Source organism: Clupea harengus, chromosome 23 (assembly GCF_900700415.2).
Source record: "Clupea harengus chromosome 23, Ch_v2.0.2, whole genome shotgun sequence".
Classification (NCBI taxonomy): Eukaryota; Metazoa; Chordata; class Actinopteri; order Clupeiformes; family Clupeidae; genus Clupea; species Clupea harengus.
The window spans coordinates 8,545,542-8,568,045 of record NC_045174.1 but is presented as its reverse complement, the minus strand read 5'-3'; the positions used below and the strand labels follow the sequence as shown (position 1 = coordinate 8,568,045).

Below are 22,504 nucleotides of genomic sequence, written 5' to 3'. Positions count from 1 at the left end.
TACATAGAAAGCACACACACATGAATGCAAACATGAATTAGTATAGACATACACACACACACACGCACACACATGAATTAGTATAGACACACACACACACACACACACACACACACACACACACACACACCTTCTCCTGCAGCTGGTACTTCTGCAGCTCCTCCAGGACGAAGTCCACCTGCTTGGCCTTGGTGAGGGAGGCGATGCTGCCGTCCAGGTTCTTGCAGTAGTGCTGCGCGTTGTCGTAGCTCTCGCGGCTGGAGTTGATGCGCAGGCACACCTCGCCGACGTGGCTCCAGCCTTCCCCGCAGAGCTGGGCTGCAAACGAGGGGTTGGGAGGAAGAGGGGAGACGGGTAAGTTGTTAGGCGAGCCCCAGGGCTTGGTGCCAGGCTAGGCCTTAAGGTCGCTCTGGCCGTTAGGCGGCATCCATCGACGGCCGTCCTCCTCGTCTGGGTTCAGCTTGGCACACACAGAGCCTCGTGGTGCAGCGAGATTAAAAAATTGCTTCATTACTGGAGCGCTTTCTCCATTAAAAAAAAAATAAACTCTCCCCACCAACTCAAGTCTCAGCGGTCTATAAAAACACATTTGCATAGCGCTAAAGGCTCGGAGCAGTATAAACAACCCCTGTGATTTTTATCTTATGAGTGAAGGAAGGCCCGGAGTGTGTGTGTGTGTGTGTGTGTGTGTGTGTTCTCAAAAGGTTATAAAAATGTGTGTGTATGCGAATGTTTTTAAGCTGTAGGAACGTGCATGTGTGTGTGTTTTTGTGTGAGAGTTTGTTTGTGCGTTTGCACTTGCAAATGAGTATGGGTATGAGTGTGTGGTTTTTGTGTTTGCGTATGTGTATGTGTGTGTATGTGTGTGTATGTTTGTGTATGTTTGTGTATGTTTGTGTGTATATTAGTGTGTGTTCTCAATAGGTTATGAATATGTGTGTGTATGCACATATTTATAAGCTGTATGAGCATGCTTGTGTATGTGTTTTTGTGTGAGAGTGTGTTTGTGCACATGCAAATGTGTATGAGTTTTATTTTGTGTGCCTATGTGTATGTGTGTGTGTGTGTGTATGAGTATGAGTATCTGTGGGGGCGTATTCAATGAGCAGTGAGTAAAGCTCAGCTCTTTGAGGGGGCGGACAAAAAAATTAAAATGCAGCAAGGGCAGGTGTGTTTATGTAAGCATTCCTGAGCAAAATAAATAAATAAATAAAATGACTAAATAACAAAAAGCCAGGGAAATGTCCAGAGGTATCGCATCACTCAGCCCCATCTCTGCCACTGCAAGTGGAGACGGCAGCAAGCTTTAGAAAACGACAGACTCCGTCTGAGTACATCACGCCCTGCCAGAACTTCACACTCTAACTGAGGCGCCATTTTCCTTAGCGCGGCAGGAAAACAATCCTACCTGACCCACTTCTATCTCTGTTGGCGTGAGACAAGTTTGTTTGTGTGTGTGTGTGTGTGTGTGTGTGTGTGTGTGTGTGTGTGTGTGTGTGTGTGTGTGTAGCCTCTGTCATGAGCATCAAAAATAGATCACACGCGAGGGCCGGATATCCAGTTCTGAGTAGCCACAGCGCCTCGGGGGAAGTGATTCACGAATTGAATTATGGATGGAGCACTGGCATCCTTTGCTAAATCTCACCTGCTAAACACACAGTCAGACACACACACACACACACACACACACACACACACACACACATACACTGAGAGGGAGCCTCTCACAGGTGTGTGTACCACAAGCAAAAAAATGAAAAGGTAAAAAAAAGAAAACAAAAAAGAAAGTTGGAGGGAATTAAATGGAACAAGGAGCAGACTTTCAAAAATAACAAAATAACTACAAGGTCCAAATCCATAAACAGAGCACGAGGCAGGGCATGAGGAAAGGAGCGAGGATCTGGCAGGCAACTGTTCAAAACCATTCAAATCAAAACTAGCCCTTCACGCGTCTCGACTGCTTGTCAAGACTCTTGGCAGAGCTTTCCGTGTGACGTGCGAGAGACATGCTTTCGCGCCAAACCATGACAGCTTTGACACTTGATCGGATGTCACAAGTCAGAACAAAGACAAGGGTTGCCATGGTGAAAACTTGGGCTTATTGAGAGGCAAGGAGACTGGCACTGTCCCACTGACAGTGGGGATCGGCCAATGGCGTTGCTCCGCTCACCTGGGAGGGCGTGGCACTCCTGCTGCTGGGCGTCCCATTGGCAGTTGCGGTTGAGGGAGCAGCTCTTGCAGTTGACCAGCTTGGCGCAGATCTGCTCGTTCCTCAACGTGCACCGGGTGAAGTTCTTCACCGGCTAGGAGGTCAATGGAGAGAAAGAGATGAGCCAGGGCACCAGAGAGAGCCAGAGAGAGACACCAAAAAAAGTACCTTTCCTAACCACATCACTACGGAGTAACATTTCAGTGGTTAGCTAGACTATGAAGAATGAGGGCCTAAACCCTGAGTTTCCATTGGCACACCACTATGAGAAATGGCAATGTAACATTCAAACTGCAGTCCATCTGGCCCACGGGGTGCATATGAGGGTGAGCTGGCTGGACCTGGGGCGCCACTCACCATGGAGCAGTTGCTCCCGGCCGAGATGCACTTCTTCTCATCGCACCACTGGCAGCCGTTGGTGTTGGAGGTGCAGCTGGCGCAGTCCGAGAAACGATAGCAGCGCTCGTCAATGGGGGCTGGAGAGGGATGGAGGAGAGGAAGAGAAAGGGGGGAAAGGCAGAGACGGAGAAGAAAAGGTGGGGTAGGAGAAAAAAGAGAGTTTAAATTCAAGGGTTTTAATGGGGGAAAAGCACATATGCATAATTAGGTTACACTGTAGGAGAGCAACTTCTCTTCGTGGTCCACATGAACCCATCCACAAGAGGCAAAACTGTGAGGAAACGTTCTCCCGTTTAGTTCCTATTTGCCGTATTCCCCGCCGGGCTTAATGGTTCATCACCAGTGTACACAAGTGCACCCAGCACTTACCTGAAATCACTGAAATCAACAATTAAATAGAAAAACCCATAATGCAATTTGGCTCGCCGATAAACAGGGTCGCACCTCCAATCACATTGGCTCGATGCATGTTTTTCCTCCCGTTGGAAGACAACAAAGCGGATTACAGCTTATGACCTGAAACGAAACCCACCCTAGGCCATGATTCATTAAGGACTGAATCGAATCAGGCAAAAAAAGAATCAGCCAACCAAATGCCCAAATAAGCACTAATAGGATTTGACAGAAGAAATTCCTTTTATTAAATTGCTGTGTGTGAGCGTGTGTTTGCGAGTGTGTGTTTGTTGGCCCGTCCTGCCGAGCAACTATGCACACATTTGCCCAGTGTCTTATTTAACTCCAACATGAAAGGCTACGAAAACATATTTACTCCCTCAACTCAATCGTTACTCAAATGTTGAAAATAACTTCACACTTCACACAAAACTATATTTGAATAAGCAAAGCACGCGCTCTATATTTGCTTCAAACACGTGTGCACTTAATCGAATCAAGTAAACACAAAAAGAATAAAAAATACAAAGAAAAGCCTCTCCAATACGCATCCATTTTGTTAAGAATCTGACTGTCCCGTCATATAACAGGCAACCCAGAGAGCATCTGGACTGAAACAGATTGGGCCCTGAATGAATCAGCCCTCTTGTTCCGCCCCTCCGTAAAGCCTCATGCAAGGCAAAGTAGGGCGAGGAAACTGTTTGCCCTCCAAATACTCTCCCTGTTGCCGCTTTCCCGCTAATCAACAAAACTTCAAAGTAAAGGGGAGTTACGCAAGGAAAGAGTGTGCCGCCCTGTCGCCCCTCTCCAGCCCCCCCCAAATGATAAGATGATGGCACTTCATTCAATAATTAACACGTCCTCTCTCTCTCTCTCTCCCTCTCCATCCCTCGCTTTCTGTGATACTACATTTTGTCTTCATTGCAGTTTCTTTGACAAAGATGGAGAGGGATCATTTTTTTACCTGACTGCTCTCTCTATTACACACACACACACACACACACACACACAGGCACAAAAGAGCCTTTGGCCTTTGGTGAGGAAATTTCCCACGATGCACTGCTCAGCCCTTCCGGTTTGAATTTTTTAAATCCTATAATACCGACGCTATAGGCCTTTTTTCATGTTCTAGTTACATGAGGCAAACACACACACACAATAGACAGTACACGTTGAGCAGTAGTTTACACTGTGTGTGTGTGTGTCTGTGTGTATGAAAGAGGGTGCACACTCCGCTTGCCTAGTGATTTCCTGGCTGTGTTTTGAAAGGCGGATGAAGATCAAACAGGGCTTGGCAGTGCCCAGCAGGCCAGACAACTCTGGGTAACAATCCACTCTCCACAGCCAACTTGTTGGGGGAAGCCTTCCCAAAGACCCCCTCCTTCTCCCCAACAGAAGAGGTAGAGAGAGAGAGAGAGAGAGAGAGAGAGAGAAAGACGGAGGGAGTAAGAGAGAGACAAAGAGAAGGGGGAACTGGGTGGCACACAACATGTTGGGAATTCAGTGAGTCGAATAAGTAGACCCCCCCACCACCACCACCCCCCCATTCCTTCAAATTGTTCATCCGTTTGTTTGTTCACATTCTCAATATCACAGTCACACTCCACTGCATTCTCACTTAGTAGGGGCGGAGTAGAGGTGTAGTAGGGAACGTCAGCCGATATTACACATTTACGCATTTGGCCATGGCACACTCCGTGAAAGAGGACCCCGCTCCCCTATGTAGATACAAAGAGCTCGTTCTGAGGCTAACACAGCGATTCAGAGTTAAAGGTAATCTATACAATAATGAAAACGTAATTATGAACACAATATTCCGTTTCAACTAATAGATGCCACTTAAAACTATACACAGTTCCTTTAAAAAGTGTACATGTGAAATCTAGATGTGAAGATGAAATAAACATCACTCTCATCATCAAAGGACTGGAAAGCCTTTACACATATATAGTATATATACTAGGGGTGGGGGAAAAAATCGATTTTTCGATTTCTCTCGATTCTCTTTAGAACGATTCTGTCTCGATTCAGAAAAGTTCATAATCGATTTAAAAAAAAAAAAAGAAAAATTAAAAAAAAATTAATATTTTTTTTTTTTTTTTTTTTACACATTCATTTTGTGTTGAAATGCAAGCTGCATCGATTATTGCATTGTTCATAGAAAGTCATAATTGTGACAAGGAAAAACTTTTTCTCTAATAAAAAAAAAATAGATCTGTTGATTTATCAAACACAAAGTAGGAAGTGATTTGAGACTCTAAATAGCAAACTCAAATGTTTTAAAAATTGAGATGCATCGATAATCGTTTTATCGGTTTAGAATTGATAATCGATAATCGGTTTAGAATCGAGAATCGGTTTAGAATCGAATCGTTGACCTCTGAATCGGAATCGAATCGAATCGTGAGGTGCCAAGAGATTCCCACCCCTAATATATACACTCACTCACACACACACACACACACACACACACACACACACACACACACACACACACACACACACACACACACACACACACACACACACACACACACACACACACACACACACACTAAATGTAACCTTAAAAGGTGCAGTCCGCGATTCTATTCCAACAGGGTTCCCACCCATTTTCTTTGCGTACAAATTTAAAATTGCCCAACAAAATATAAGTTAAACAACAACCTCGTCCATCACTTTTCTATTAGGCTAGCTAGACTATGTCAATTGGAAACTGCATTACACTGCAGACATTTGCAAAAGATAACATTACCCATGGAAGACATAATTAATTTAATTAGTCCTACATATACAACATAATCAAATTGAATGGCTTTTCCAAAGCTTTCAATGAATGCACTGAATTTTGTGACTTTTCCAGGCCTGGAAAATGGGATTTTAAAATCCCAGGACTTTTCCAGGACTTCCATGACCGTGGGAACCCTGATCCAAAACACGTTTAATTAAACTCAGTGGATTACTCCTCGGAACAGTTCACGGCCCTCAAGCGGCCCGTACTGTGTAAAACTAGTATTTGTACACAGCGATTGTTCTGTAAACGGGAAACAAACGTTGTGTCTTGGACCGATACATAAACGATTCCAGTCAACACACTGGAGATAGGAGCACGGAAGGCTGTGTGTAAGATTGATTGACTCTGGATCTGAAATATCTATAACCTATACGTTTAAAAAACAGTCTGCTCTGTCAAAGAGTGAATTTTAGCTGAAACACATCCACGTATTCATGGGTTGCGACGACGAAACCGCTGGGGATGAGGTTTAGTTCATCTCCGCCTGCGCTGCGGTTCCAGATGACTGAGCACATCCTTTGTTATGGAGAGCCTCCACCTGCTCTTTACCACTGGGAGTGCTAATTCAGGGCTCTATCACCTTCGCTGCACATGCTGCCATCCACAGAACTTTGTGGTGACCTAAATATGTCAGCGAAACTCTGATCATGACTGTCATCACTAGGAAACTAGGAAATCCTTAAATAATACTTAAATGTATCTCAATTTTTTTTCTTGTCAATGGGCAACACAGTTTGACATCATTTCCCCTTAATCTGTTGGTGTGTGGCAGCCTTCTCCATCACCATCCCTTCACATTTAGGAAGAAATCGAATAATATTCCTTTGCCAGTTCCTTGAACAGGTTGAAGGTTTTACAGTGCCTTATATGGGTGATTATACTGGGACATCGACAGTGTGTGTGTTGTACGAGTGTATTTCTTTGGAGTTTGGTGTAAACAATTTTCCATCCCAATGCGAGGCACGTTCACCTTGGGGTCACTTAACAGTTAACCACCTACCGGGTTTCAGAGGGCAAAAGGACGCGGGCAAGGTGCCATTGACGGGGCCCGGCTCCCAGAAGACACAGCGGTTCCGACTCCAGACGCAGCGGACCCCGGGGCCAGCGTTCACGCACCGCTTCTCGTCCGGGAAGGCCTCGCAGTTTGGGGGTCGGTAGACGAGCACGTCGTTCAGGAGCACACTGGAGAAGCCCCCAAACACATACATGGACCTGTGGGGGAAAGGTGGAGGCAACATTGGGTACATTGTTAGCACTGCTCTTCGGACATTAGTTAAGGATCCCTCACTGCTAGGTACCTGACACCAGCTTTATCTAGGCGTGCTGCAATGTCTATTCCACTTATTTATATCCACACAAACAAAAATTATTCTCTACAATTCAGTACAACAGCTAAGTGCAAATGGGCTTTTGATGCTGTTCTTAAGCCCGTGAAGTGTGGTTCAATAGAAGCCTTTTTTAATCCCACTGCTTATGCAGCTCCTCAAGCACGATCAGACTGACAATGCAACGCAAGCAGTGGCTAATTGTCGGGCCAAGACGTCACATCAACCCCCCCCCTTTTACCCTCGGTTGAATATTTACGATGCGCAGCACGCTCTCACAATATATTTGCATTCACTTAGCATCGCAAAGGGCCCAATTGTCCGAAAGGGAGGTCCACAACAAACTACGTTCAATTATCAGTTCCACATTCAAAACAAATTTGTCCGAGATCAGTCTTAATCCTTGTCTGGGAAGCGAGCCCTAGCCAGATTAAATTAAGAGTGCTTTCACTGGTTTGGAGGTCATTTCTCAAGGCACTACAAGCCCTGTATGTTCTCCATTCCAGCATTAAGACAATTGATTCTATTAATCAAGGAGACGCGGCCGAGGTCTTAAACAATTAATCCCATTAATCTTGGACTTAATGATTAGTTGATCACTATGATTGGTTGGCGAGTCTCGGAAGAACAGACTTGCGAAAAACCTTGTGCTTTGTCTTACAGAGCTCATAAAAAAAGTTTAAGGTTTTTAATATTTAGCTTTGTTTGGATTTGAGACCATTTTTATTTTTTTATTGGGAACAATACACGCTAATTAACTGTACTATCTATGTGCCTCAGTCAGACAAAAGGCTCATTTTCAATTGCACTCCCTGGGAAGGTTGATAAAGAATTAAAATAATACAAAGAATTAACATCAAAATGACGGCAGACACAAAAGCACATACAGGGAGTCACAATTTCCTCGGTTCAAGAAATTAGCACTAATAGGCGTCACAGACATAGGAAGTACACACATTCGATGCACACTCACCCGTTACTGGTTACAGCCGAGTGTCCAAAGCGGTTCACGTCACGATGGAGGTTCGGTTTGGGAAGGACTTTCCACTCGTCACAAGCTGAGATGTAAAGAAACAGGCGATATGAGAGAGATACTTTGTGTAAAAGCCTCCATCAACAACAGGAAGTCTGGCAGTACTTTTAAGTACATACTTAGTAATGTGTTATGTTTGACGATGGCACACTTAAACCACTTCAGGCCTTCATGGCCTGATTTCATGCCATCACCAATCCACAAACACACTATGTATAGGCTGGTTGTTTAGTTTTCCTTTTCCTTCTTTTTTTGTATCTGAAACTAAACTCTCTTTAATCACTTCTCAAGGTTGCATGACAAAACACCAAGCTGTTCTCTTGCCTTTAACACAGCCTTCTGAAAAACAGATGTTTTCGAGCGGAACACCCACTCATTTAAGCTTAACAGTAAGATGATATGGGTACTCTAGGACGACCTTGATGCCAGCTTGACATTATGACAAACAAACATTTCACGGGGAGGGACCACCCATGGATTCGAGGAGATGTGGGAAAGTGAGGGGACGACAGGGCAAAGAAGTGGCAAGGCGTACCGATGTCATATGCCAGAAAGTCGGTGGAGAAGCACTTGGCCCCGTTACTCAGCGACGTGTCGTTGTGGGTGTTTCCTCCGAAGATGAGGAGGGTTCCACCCAGAAGCACGGCGGAGTGCAGGTAGCGGGGATAAGAGCTCTCCTTCAGGATCGTCCTGGAATGTGTCGGAAAAAAAACAAAAAAGCAAAAACACAAAAACCATGAGAACTACTCCGATTACAGGTCTTAAGACAAGCCCACAGGTAATTGCTGCTGTCGCTGGTTTTGTATGGGAACGGTTTAGGAAAAAACAAACTACAGTGTGGTCTACAGTGTGGCCTGCCTTTGAATGGGTTCACACAATACTTGTGCTGCAGTTTTCAAGTGTTGTGTCTTAACCAAACATTTATTTGAAATTGTCACTCAGTATCTATGTTGTCAGTATATGCGCATATGTCTATTGTCAGCTTCCGTGTGTTCAAAAAGTGTCTCTACATCAACACCATATGTTATGTGTAGTGGTGTGTGCATCTTTTCGTCCAGAGTACACAATGTAACATGTGTCTTGAATGTTTGTGAGAACCCTCAGAATGTCCAACTGTGTACCAAATGTTTGTCTCCATATGTGTGTGTTCATTTTGTGTTAACATGTGTTTGTTAGTGTGTGTGTGTGTGTGCCTATTCAGTGAGCCCACAGAAGCATCCATCAGCCTGTCTGAGCTCACCATGTGCGCGTGGGGACTTCGTAGCGGTACAGGTCGTCCACCAGGCCATATTTGTTGTTGTTCTTGTTGGGCAGAGACTTGTAGCCGCCATGGACAAACACACACTTGCTGCCCGGGTCGTACACGCTACTGTGGCCGTAGCCGCCCAGAGCAATCGCCCCCCGAGTCTCCGGGATCTGCCACTCGTTCGTCCCTGAAGAGAGGGCATGAGGGGGTGATAGACAGACAGATGGGCAGGGGAGAGAGCGAGAGATGGATGAAGCCATTCATTACTACCCACTGCTATGCCACATACAGACCAATCATCATTTACAGCAACATGGCAGCTCTTGCTGAAAATCTCAAGCATGGTCCCATAGACAACAGACAATTCAGTGCAATACAGAAACCTTAACACCTGGTCATGGGCCAAAAAGATCTCGGTAAATACGACTTAAAACTTATAAGAGGTTTGAAATTGCCCAGACCAGCTGCTCTTTCTACACGGGTCTTAAAGTTAATCACATCACCACGTGAAATGAACGTGGAGGTTTAGAGCATATTAGTAGTTTCGGTCCACGAGCCGAGAGCTTATAGACTGGTTCCACATTTTATTCACAGGGGTTGAAGTCCTCTGAAACCACTTGTGGGCACTCTGTAATATCACTGATCCAGACCACAGCTCAGAGTCTTCCCCCTCCAGAAAAAAAAACCTTTACAGTCCTCAACTAAAATGGAGTCTTTTAAAAGGCCATTATTTACATAAGAGTATGAGTCCTCCTTAAGCCTATGACTCATACAACGAGAGCGAGAGGGGGAGAGAGAGAGAGAGAGAGAGAGAGAAACGACAGTGAAACGAGGAGTGAAGAGAGAGAAAGATGAGCGGCAAGCAATCACAGCGAGGTCTAGAGATCAGTGCTCAAGGTTAAAAACAATCCCTCCTGACAGCCACTCTAACTTGGCCCTGCTTTTAATTGACTCCTCACCACCCTCCCCTCCCTTCCCCAACTACCCAACCCCAAACACTGCATTGGACCTTTAGTTAGACACCATCCACAACCTATTAGAGCAGCAGCGCCATCTGGTGTTAAGATGACAATATGGCAGCCCTATTTCAGACTGGCTTTTTCAATCAGCCAAAACAAAAGAATAACAGACTTTCAAAGACATACGGAAACTATACAAAACTGTTCTTATTGCAAAACAAGTTCAATTTACATGAGTTGACTTCAGAATTAATGTGGCAGCTTGGTGTGGGGATTATTTAGGTTTGTGTAGCTTGAGATAAATTGGAAATTGTGCGAAGGAGACATGTTAAAAAGGTTCCCCCTTATCCCCTTATCCATCATAACAGATGGCAAGATTCTGCTAGCCTCAGCGTTGTGCTCACTCTAAGCGCAAAAAATGACAGAGGCAAGTAAAAAATTCTGCAATCACGCCGACGTAGCTCGCTGCGGACGGACTGCTGGGGATTCGAGGGGGACCCTTAACCCACCCACCCCGGCTCACTTGAACCCCGGACGAGCCCCCAAGAGCCACACGGCGCCGAAGCTAAGACGACACTCACTGATGTTGTACTCCTGCACATTGCTGATGTAGCTGTAGATGGACGAGTAGCCGAAGATGACCACCATGACCGGGTCGCCGTTCTCCAGCTCCGCCACGTGGGCCGAGTGGCCCTCCGCGGCGAACACCTGGCCCGTGTGCGCCTGCGTCGACGGCGACCTCTGAGACCACGTCCGACTTGGGATGCTGAAGACCCACAGCTCGTCCGTCACGTTGCCTGAGCCCATCTCTAGCTTCCCGCCAAACATGTAGATGTCATCCTGGAGACAGAGATAGAGGGGGGGGGGGAGAGGAAGGAGAGAAAGAGAGATGAAGGGAGGGATTGAGAGATTAAAGGACACCAAAAGTCAAAGGTGTATAACAACGGGAGTAGAGACAGCAGAAGAGAGAGAGAAAGATTATGTCGGGCCATGGTTATGTTGAGCATGAAGAGAAAGGGCACATTTTCAGAGATTGAGAGAGCAAGAAAGAGAGAGAGAGACAGCAGGAAACAGATTTGCTTAATTATGCTGTGCAGACTGACTGTGACAACACAAGAGGAATAAGAAGGGCTTGCATTAATTGTCCTCAGGGCTTTACAGGCGCACTGCTTCAAAACAAGGATGACCCGGCTTTGGCAAAAACAACTGAGAACTGGGTCCCGTGACCGAGTATTATACAGTCAATTAAACATTGATTGCACACAGCATGAATATGAAAACTAGCATGTTATGGGTGCACTTGAGAGTAAATTCATAAATATTTATATACACAGCTAAAGACAGAGGCCGGGAAAACCCACATGGCAAGAGAGCAAGATAGCAGAACAGCGACGGGATCATTCCCGGCTCAAGTCTGCCACCTGCTGTTCAAACATGAACAGCACAACAGCGCACATTCCACCCCATGCCGTGTCTAGCCGCTACGGAATGCCCAAAGATTCTGTTCCAGCTCCAATCTAACAAGTATGATTCTCCTTGTCAATTGTCTATCCCCCACCAGCACCCCCCCCCCCCCCCCCCCTGTGCTCAAGCTGATTGGCTAGGCCTGAAGGGGTTTGTGTCAGGGTAAAGCGCCAGCGCTTGCCAGCCAGCTTTTTGTTTGTTCCAAGTCCACTGCTGAGAGGATTTGTGATGTGAGGGTGTTCAGAGCGACTTTGAATGAGTGGCTAATTACTGGCGGGAAACACAGGTACAAGACGGCTCCCTGGGCAAACGGCCCCCTTTGATTGGTCAGCTGCCTGCACGCCGCCAGCGAGAGACAGAGAGTCCCTTTTGTGTGCCAGTCGGTGTTTCTGTGTTCGTGCGTCAGCCTGTGTGTATGCGCGCGCGTGTGTGTGTGTGTGTGTTTGTGTGTCAGTCTGTGTGTATGCGTGTGTGTGTGTGTTGTCTGGATGTGGAACTGTCACTGCTGGACTGGCACATACATAGAGACATGTTTCCACTGTAACACAGGACTAGATGTAGAAGTCATTAGTGTTTGTTTGCGGTTCTCCCCTTTGTTGTGCCCAACCTGGTGTAGGAGACACCACCACACAAACTGGCCACTATCTGTGAGGTTGCATAGTAATACTACATGGAGGACAGTAATTCCATAACGTCTAGTTGCCATGACAACTTGTGTTGTAATGTGTTATGTTTGACAATGGCACACTTAAAAGTACGTACTTAAAAGTCCTGCCAGACCTCCTGTTGTTGATGGAGGCTTTTACATGTATTACAAGTATCTCTCACTCACATCGCCCGTTTCTTTTTTGCTAATTTGCTAATTTGTGTTTGTTTATGGTAAATAACTAATTACTGGGACCTCACAGCAGACAGCTAGTCCCAAAAAAGTAACACTGGTGTTTGTCAATAGAGTAAAGTCGTAATTCAAGCTGGTCAGAGCATTACAAGCCTTACGCTGTTAATGAAGTGCAATTGTCAGTGTTGTCTTTGGGGAATATGTGAAATGGCTAGCAGAAACCACATCTTTGGATTAACTGACATCTTGTGGAAATGACCACAAATGAGAAACCCTCCCTCTGTGGATTAAAACAAACAAACATAAGTCCCTGTTGTGTTTGGTAAGTAACTTTTTCCCCATTTCCCATTCAATCCAATTGCTTGAAAATCCTGACTCATGTTATTTCATCCTCAGAGGAAATGCTGCCTATTTCAACCTCAACACAGTGATCCACCCCGGTTCAATAGAGTGAAATCAATTAGTTCACAAAACCCTCTTGCGTGCAGCCACACGGACCTTTTGTCCTCCAATAAACAAGATGCTTGACTTGTTTCTGAAACCCTGAACACTCAGACCAACCATTCTTTTTGTTAACATTTTTGTGTTTGTTTTGGAGAACTGATAGCAACAGGCTTCTGCTATAGGCGGCCTATCTCTATCAGAACATTAAAACATTAATACAAAACACCAAGCATCCGTAAGATCTATGCCAGGAAACATTGCTCGTCTCTTTCCTAGCCTCCTTCATCTTTTGGGAAGCCACGCTCCTACGAGGTCGCACCTCTTTGCTGAGAGGTGTCTAGTTCTGACCTGGAATTTAGACATTAAATGGCTGCTCCATTGTGCCTCTTGGGGAATAGGATGTCACATTCCTGCTAGGACGAACTCAAGCAAACAGCACAGTGCAGTGTAAGTGTCCACATCTTTCAATTCAAATTGGCACCAGCACTGTCAGCAGTCCATTATATGCAAGCTGACATGCTATTTCAGCTAACTTTGCAAATGACTTCATAGGTCCCCTGACTCAGGAACTGCTGAGCATCCATCTTTGCCTTAACTATGCAGAAGGCCAATTACAAGCTTTGAGTTGATAGCATAATTTCACCTGCAGCATCATCTCTGGTCTAAAAGCTCCAATGTTTGGTTACTGCACAGAACCATTTGACACCTATTATGTCCACCAAGTGTTTTTCTTCAAACCCCCCAGACAAGAAATGCTGTGTTAATAAGTGTTAATATGTGTGTGTTCACGTAACAGTGATGTGTGTGTTCACGTAACAGCTATGTGTGTGTTCACGTAACAGTTATGTGTGTGTTCACGTAACAGTGATGTGTGTGTTCACGTAACAGTGATGTGTGTGTGTGTAGATTTGAGAGGATATTTCCAAGTATTTTCTTTTCCAGCCATGCTATCAATCAAGTTTTGCGCATACCTGGTAAAGGGCGAGGGAGTGGCCGTATCTCGGCAGGGGTCCGCTGCTGATAGGCACAGTGTTCCAGATGCCACTCTCCAGGTTATAGCTGAGGACAAACCACACACACAGACACATACAATTTAACTCCATACAAAAATGAACTCTATACAACTCAACATCTCCCAACTCTAAGTCCACCTCTGCTGCTGTGCTGGGCACAGTGTTCAAGATGCCACTCTCCAGGTTATAGCACAGGACAGACCACACACAGACACATGCAACTAAACTCCTCTGCATCACATTCACCCCTAGAAGACCCAGAACACTTCATACCTGATAAAAGAACATCTAATTTCTTCACTCTCTATGAAGGACGGAACACACCAGGATAGTAAACATTATTTCGCCATTGAGAAAAAAAAAACCCACATAAGAACAGTTCAGAAAACAGAACAGATTTTCAGATACCATCTATGGGGCGTACGCAGACCTCAACAGTGGGTGAGTCACGGGACAGGCCATAACCGAGATGACCTCCAGGGTTTTTCCTGCATAGAGAAAATTTGGGCGCGCGCCTAAGCCGTTTTCCCGAGCGCCTACAACAAATCCCGAGCGCCTAAGGCAAAAAAAAAAGTATGTGAAAAAAAAAAAAAAAGCTGTCATTCATGGCGCAATTGAACTTAATGCTGTTTTGAGCCCTCACCGTCGACTTCAAGGCAGCAGCTGCCTGGAAGGCGCATCCCTCCTCCCACCCCCTGAGCCAATCATTGAACAGAGGCTTCTCCAAGCTTGCCAGTTTAGAGAAGACGTTGGTTTGAATTTGAGATTTGAGCAAGCAACTTAATGTAGCTAGCTTTTAGCGGTTTTAAACCAAGGCACTTTACTTCAAAAATGTTGTTTTCAACCTGCTTACAAATCTGGTTAAAACAACTAGTGAAGGTGTTTTAGAATAATATTAATGCCATATACAATAACTGACTTTGTGAGCACCACGAATTCATGTTAGCTGTTTAATTATTTAGCGCAATGCTAGCATGAATCTACCGTAATTACATTTTTAACCAAGTGTAGACAACTGCTAGCTAGCTGTTTGCTCAAATTCAAACCAACGTCTTCTCTAAAGTGGCAAGCTAGGAGCGCCTTCCAGGCAGCTGCCGCCTTGAAGTCGACGGTGAGGGCTCAAAACCATTAAGCCACAATTCATCACACGTGCAGTACATGTCAGCGAATTTGTTCTCAATAGTATGTTTCAAGTATAAGCTACAGCCGAACCCTCGTTCTGTTTTGATCAATAGTAATCGAGTTGATAAGCGTGTCTTCTTGTCTGATCAATACGCAACTGTGAGGTGCGCAAATGGACAGAGCAGCCAACAGCCAATCACTCAATAACTCAACTTGCGTATGCATCCTGACCATCAGTCGGCGGTGATTTTGAGCATAACATTCCATTTTCAGTATTCATGGCTTTCAATGTATTAACATATTTGCTATGTTGCGGACCTACACAGGTGTAGGCTATTATTTGAGTTGTCTACCCGTTTGAACGAGTACCAGTAGACCGCGGGCCTCGGGAGAGGCAGACAACCGCATTGATTTATCAATGAAAGCTCAGTTCGTTCTGAGGAGAGCGGATAGATTTGTGTCTCGAATATAATAATATTAATATTGTCATTGATAAACCGGTGCGGTTGTAAACTGTCCTTCCGCTGCGAGGGCCAGCCCGACGTGCCCGAATACACCTGTACAAATGCAAATTAAATTTCCACTCAAAATGCTGACAAAAGTTTGATTAACGATTTCCAACGCAGCCTCCATTGGTGCGCCAATAGAAGTTAAACACACTATTAAACATATTTGTGGACAGTTTTAATAATAATAATAAAAAAAATTGTATGTAGGTTTGTATAATAAAAATGAATAGTAATAATAGATAAACTTGAATTTCATAATTTGTGTGTTACATTTCTGACCACTGGTTAGTTCTAGATTCTATTGATATACATTTCAGTAGTTTGCATATATATGTAAAGAGGTAAACCTTAATAATCTTTGAACCTAACATGATAGCACCATGGGGCTTGGACTATTGTCAATCTATTAATTAGCCTATCTATTTTAATCTAAAGTGGAAGCAAAATGATTTCCTCAAGCATACGTAGCCTCCATTATTTATGAAATGGTAAAAAAAAAAAAAAAAAAAAATACATAGATGTCTGCTAATAAGGTGACACGGTAACATAGGCTGAGCGTGCGTAGCGCGCCTTTTTTTTTTTGGGAGCACCGAAGACCCATTTTGACCCAGGAAAAACCCTGACCTCAAAAGAGGACTACCTCGGAAAGGCTGGCTGAAGACTGAAAGGGAAGGGGACGCAGGGAACAGTGAACCTAAGGCGCCGGAACTGGGAGGGCCTCCCCCCAAGGACAGGATGTCCAGAGGAAGAGCCGATGGGCCTGCAACCCTCTGGGGAGATCCTGGGGTACGGTGCTGGGTCACAAAAGCTCCTTTCAACTAGCAGAACATTTGATGATTTGATTTGTAACATGTTATGTATGTCGTATTTAGTCAATTTGAGCTAATGTTCCCGGTGGATTTGTTGTTTGTTGTAAAGTTAGAGCAACAGCAACAGCCACAGCCACAGCCCATGTTTGCCTTCAGATCCTCATTCCCAGTCTGAAGCACAGCTGCGACAAAAGCAGCCAACGATATCAATCCCTCCCGATATCAATTCTCCCTTTGTTGATATCAGCACAAACACAGAGCCAAAATCCCCAGCGGGGCTGATTGAGTTTGGCTGCCTGTGTGCGTGACCTCAGGGTGACTCTCAGCTAAATCATTAGCGTTAGCAACTTGGAGGAGGAACCTTGAAAAATCTTAGGAGGGAAGTTCACAAGATGCACCAAAAAAAAAAAAAAAAAAAGTGTCTCTCCTCCCCAGCACTTTGCAGGCCGACCATCTGGCTTTCCTAAAGCGCGCACCTCCTCGACAGTTTGAAAACACTAAAGAGTGAAACAAGATGTGTGAGAGTGTGGGTGGAGTGGAGGGGAGTAAAAATGTGTTAGTGCTTTAGCTTTTGGGGGGCGAACGCTCAGGATCTGCACAAGCCTCACACCCCTGAAACCCCCAAACCCTGAATCACACACGGCCCCCCCCCGCCCCAACCGTTGCCCGCCAAAACTCACTTGAGGATCATCTGGAAGGAGCTGTAGTTAAAGGTGTAGCCGCCCACCACCCACATGACCTTCTCCTGCACTACGGCCTTGTGGGACGCCCGGCCCAGCGACGTCCCGGAGGGCTTCACGCTGGGCATGAACCAGTAGGACTCGGTGGACGGGACGGTCAGCGAACAATCAGGACCTGAGGAGAGAGCGAGAGGGAGGAAAGGAGATAGAGGGTTTAGCGGAAAACAGAAAGGGAGATTAAGATGAAATAGGAGCATAATAAATGAACATCAGTTAACAGTGTGAGGTGGAAAGATTGCGAGAGAGGGATTCAATAAATGCATTGAAACAATAGAAAATGCAGAGAGACCGAGAGCACGTAGGAGAGAGATAGAGAGAGAGAGTGAGAGAAAGAGAAAAAAAAAAAAAAGAGAGAGAGAGAAAGAGAAAGAAAAAGAGAGAGAGAGAAAGAGAGAGAGATACAAAGAGAGAGAGAGAGAGAGATACAAAGGTAACCAGATGACAGCGAGTGATATTTAGCCTCTGTGATTCACGAGGCCCGCCTGACCTCGTGTTGTTCCCTGCCAGCCTTCCGGCGACACTCAGCGAAACAAATGACAGTGCTTCGCCACCCTCCGCTGATCACTGTGACAACGGCGGCATATTCACACGTTCCCTATAATTGACTGGCTTTCATTAACCATGCTACCCACAGGCATGCACTCACACAAACACAGGCAGACAGGCACACACACACACACACACACACACACACACACACACACACACACACACACACACACACACACACACACACACACACACACACACACACACACTATAGGAGAGTGTGGCATCAGAACCCTCAGTGGGGGTTAATTGGGATGTTAACACTCAGTCAGTTGGGCCCTTAGGGCTACTACAGTGCTTTCAACACTCAGCTGCAGTGCTTCAGTTTCACCACAAGGTGGCAGCAGTGCGCAAGCTAAAAAAGACTTCAAGCTGTCAGGGCCACAGAGCAGATGTCAGGACATCACCCCATAGCCTTGAGCAAGGCTCTCCACTGAAGAGGTTTCTACTTCAGCTTAGGAGAGAGGTGTCAAGCTGAAGACGGATCAAAGGGGGGATTGATGGAGAAAAGACAGGGACATAGAGGAGGAGAGCAGGAAGATGGACAGAATGAGAGTGAGTCAGAGACAAAGATGGATAACGAGACGTGAAGGGAGAGGGAGATAGTGACAGAACAAGAGCATACGGTGATGGAGAGAGCACAGAAGGATAGGGAGGGAAAGCGAGAGAGATACATGCTAGATTGAGAGCACAGCGCACAGTTGGCGAGAGAGTGAGTCAGAGATACTGGAGTGAGTGTGAGTTAGAGTCAGAGTGTGTGTGTGTGTGTGCGTGTGTTTGGGAGAGAGTGGGAGAGGGAGAGAGAGAGAGAGAAAGTGAGTTTGCGTCTGTGAATGTGTGTGTGAGAGAGAGAAAGAGAGAATGTGTGTTACTGAGTGAGTGAGTGTGTGTGAGAGCGAGAGAGAGAGAGAGAAAGAGAGAGTGTGAGTGTGAGTGTGAGTGTGTGTTACTGGGTGAGTGAGTGAGTGAGTGAGTGAGTGTGAGTAAGTAAGTTAGTGAAGGTATGCATAGCCACTACCTTGCCAGCTGTCATTGCACACGCAGAGCTTCTCGCCGGTCAGGTCGCAGTAGCCGTGGTCGGGGCTGCCGCAGTTGTTGCGGCAGTAGGGGATGTCGCAGGCCTCGCCCTTCCAGTACTCGTCGCACTCGCAGTACACGCGGCTGGCGATGGAGTTGCCCGTTGTGCACTTGCCGTGGCCCGAGCAGTTGTTCGGACACGAGTTTATCCTGAGTTCATCAGAGTTATGAGAGAGGGGGGGGGGGGGTTAAAGGGCGCGGATGAGACAACCCAGACAGTACAACAACAGAGTGAAGAGTCATGGAATAATGAGAAAGAAAGGGTACAGAAAGAATAATGCGGAGGAGTAAGAAAGCGAGAGAAACAAACCTAGTCATAGTCTTCCAACATTGGAACAGTTGGAAATAAACTGATTAAAAGAGACATACAGCATGATAAGACGAGAGAGAGAATCAGAGAGGAGGAGGAAGGGGAGGTTAAGAAAACGAGGTAGGGTGAGCGAGACGTATGAGTGTTCAGATAAGGGGCGCGAGGAGAAGAGATGGTAATGAGGGTGACTAAGGCGGCTGTGGGCTTTGTGAGCGCTGCCAGAATAAAATACGGCATCTCCGGGGAGAGGGGATCAGACAGGACTATTGCGGCGCGGTGATTGCGCCCGGAATTAAGGGGCTCAGGACGCCACGGCGGCTCCAGGGGCGAGATAGGGAAGGGAGCGTGTCGGGCGAGGGGAACAAGGGCTACAAGGTGCTTTGACAACCAGGACACATCAGACACATGTAATTCCTTTACTGTTCAAACAAAGCTCTTCTTTTTACAAACACATGTTTAAATATATTAGAATCGGGTCATTACATGTCAAGGCATTTTTATTTTAATAGTTTTTTTTTCCTGGTAAAAAGCTAAATAATAGAGTCATTGGGACACTATCAAATTGCAGCTATTTCAACTGGGGGGGGCTGGGGGATTTCACCCAGTAAAAGTGCCTATAACTTGATAATTCCGCCATTGCTCTATTATACTGATTCATCTTACTCAAGAAAAAAAAGAAAAGAAAAACTGGTGGAATTGACATGGAATAGCCCGATTGAAACTGGTCTTCATCATGAGGCATCTTTTGCCGAGACTTCCATGGGAAAACATGTCTATGGTATTATACCACATTAGCCCACTAGAGGTGGCACGCTTCAACCCAATCTACAGTGCTTACAGCCTTAGCAGGCCAGTCATCACAGAGGCTGCATCAGTGTGAATAACACCAGCAGCCAATACCGAACCTGCAAATGTACCGTCATTTTTAGATAATGAGCAGGAAGGCTAAACACAAGTGATGTGAACCTTTGCTTTGAATGGGATTTGATCTGAGTGTGTTGTGTGGAGTCTTTCACTACCCCTTTTTCACTGTCTTTTACAATTTTACTATTACTAATAGTATAATTTACATTAACACAAATTGCTACTTTAATGAACACTGTGTAAGACAGAAAAAAAAATATATAGAGAGAAAGAAAAAGAAAGAGAGAGAGAGAGAGAGAGAGAGAGAGGGTTGATAAGTAAGCAAACAAATTCTGAAGGCACTCACGAGTAGAAGATCTCGAAGCCGGTGAGGTTATAGGCAGCATCGCTAAAGAAGTGGAGGAGTGCATAGCCCGAAGTGGTCTCCACCTCTGGAACGGTCTCGTTGCCACGCACCTCTGGTACGATTAGGCCACTGTGGGGGGGGGGGGGGGGGGGGGAGAGAGAGAGAGAGAGAGAGAGTAGTATCAGTCTCCAGGGAGATCTCCTCAAGTCCTCCAGTGGGACTGAGCAGCAGCAGCAGCAGCAGCAGCAACTCCGCTGAGATTTCATTTGTCAGAGGGAAGCGGAGGATGTCCCAATTTGAATTGAGTTGTGACTTCCAGCGGCGAGCGCACTCATCTATGTGTGATTTTTATTTAGCTCCCCATTTCGAGTGCAAATTAAATGGCCGTAAGTGCCAAATTGAATGTCCCGATTTGTCTGATGTCTGCAGCAACTAGGAAGACACTGGTGTCATGAGACAGCCATGAGCACAAGCTCAGTGGGAACTGCAAGCACTTCTTTCATCTGTTTGATCTGCCTGGTCCAGATCATCATCAGCTGAATTAGGAGTGTGTGTGTGTCTCTGTGTGTATGTGTGTGTGTGTGTGTGTGTGTCTCTCTGTGTGTATATGTGTGTGTGTATGTGTGTGTATGTGACTCAGGGGTGTGGGAGAAATAGAATGAGGGGGAGATCTTTTCACACACAGTAGCACCATCTCATCTGTATCTGAGTTGTATTTTGCCAATGTGGGAAGAAGAAGAAAAAAAGCCTCAGTGTAGTGGACCTATGTTATGGTTGCAACAGCCACCTCTGTACTTAACATTTTTGTGGAGATCCTTTTGTGTATTTTACATACATCACTAACGTACCTTTGGACAGGGGGCAGTGTTTTTAGCTGTACAGTAGGTACTGAACACTTTCACATGCTGTGGAGTTACCAGGCCTTAACATAATACTTCACTGACAGGGTTTAGTTGAACTGTGGCCTTAACCCTGCTAGCAGGCTAAGAGCCATGGCTGCACTCCACTGCTAGCATGCCTTACAGGGATTCATTACAAGAGACAGCCATGGTAATGGATCCCCTTAAGCCACGAGGACCCATTACAAAACTGCTGATACAAATTTAAATGAATGGAGCTGGCCACATATCACACAATGAATGTCTCTGAAATGTATGTATTCAAACATATTTGCGCTCAGTGTTATACATTGTTCATACGTTTCAGTGTTAGAAATGCATTAGAAAGGGCCACTGTGCTGACAGCGTGGCGTGGTGACTGAGGCGCAGTGAAACAGACCCACCTGAACACGGCCACCAGGGGGGCGTAGATGGAGTCTCCGTCGTAGACGTACATGTGGTCCCAGCTGCACTCGGTGGCAAAGTGGTTGAAGCGTAGCCTCAGGACCGCGTTTGGGCTGGAGCAGAGAGAGAGAGAGAGAGAGAGAGAGAGAGAGAGAGAGAGAGAGAGAGAGGTGTTAGAACCCCACGGCTCCGTGATCAGTCCCTGCTGGTTTGGGCCGTGCCAGCCAGCACACATGCCCAGCTGGGAGAGAGGGCAGTGGCATACGGACGATGCCATTGCCCCTGCTGGCAAGAGGAAACGGATCCTAAATAGCCCAAAGCACGCTGCTGCTACGGTGTTCTAGCTCCCATATGAAATGAAAAAATGTCCAGAGTCAGATCTAGACTTGGGGATCTGGGCTTTGCTAATTCTTTCAATCTGTTGAATTCAATCATCAATGTAAAAGCACCAATATTCTGATGAGGTAGTGACAACATACACATGCTAATACTCTACTTAGTAAGGTAGTACGTGTTGCGTTCCTAGCGTGCTAGAAATATGAGTGGGACAGGTATGCATGTTAAATCCCTCAGAATTGGTTACGGATTATCTGGCTTTACGTTTTAACACTACAGGTGCTGCTGCAGCCAGCATTTATGACCAAAACCAATCAAATGCACACAGCATTAAAAAAGAAGGAATTGGATTTGGATCCTGTTGTGTGGTGTGACCTGTTAGCTACTGGAGAGAGAGATATTTTAAGAGGTTTGTGGTCTGTGATTCATGTATAAAGAAACA

The 22,504-nt window shown here is 45.7% G+C and overlaps 1 protein-coding gene across 2 annotated transcripts in view; it reads right to left on the bottom strand.

Annotated features, from left to right (window-relative positions):
• atrnl1b (attractin-like 1b) overlaps positions 1-22,504 on the bottom strand; it is a 116,181-nt gene that overhangs the window by 77,350 nt on the left and 16,327 nt on the right. For both annotated transcript variants that reach the window (XM_012814627.3, XM_012814628.3), the window contains exons 3-15: positions 21,726-21,839; positions 20,444-20,572; positions 18,865-19,073; positions 17,238-17,412; positions 14,076-14,163; positions 10,940-11,198; positions 9,394-9,586; positions 8,689-8,843; positions 8,094-8,178; positions 6,796-7,007; positions 2,567-2,685; positions 2,171-2,303; positions 131-318 (exon numbers count right to left, since the gene is read on the bottom strand). In XM_012814627.3, the coding sequence (XP_012670081.1) occupies positions 131-318; positions 2,171-2,303; positions 2,567-2,685; positions 6,796-7,007; positions 8,094-8,178; positions 8,689-8,843; positions 9,394-9,586; positions 10,940-11,198; positions 14,076-14,163; positions 17,238-17,412; positions 18,865-19,073; positions 20,444-20,572; positions 21,726-21,839 (2,059 nt within the window). The remainder of the gene's footprint in view (positions 1-130; positions 319-2,170; positions 2,304-2,566; positions 2,686-6,795; positions 7,008-8,093; positions 8,179-8,688; positions 8,844-9,393; positions 9,587-10,939; positions 11,199-14,075; positions 14,164-17,237; positions 17,413-18,864; positions 19,074-20,443; positions 20,573-21,725; positions 21,840-22,504) is intronic.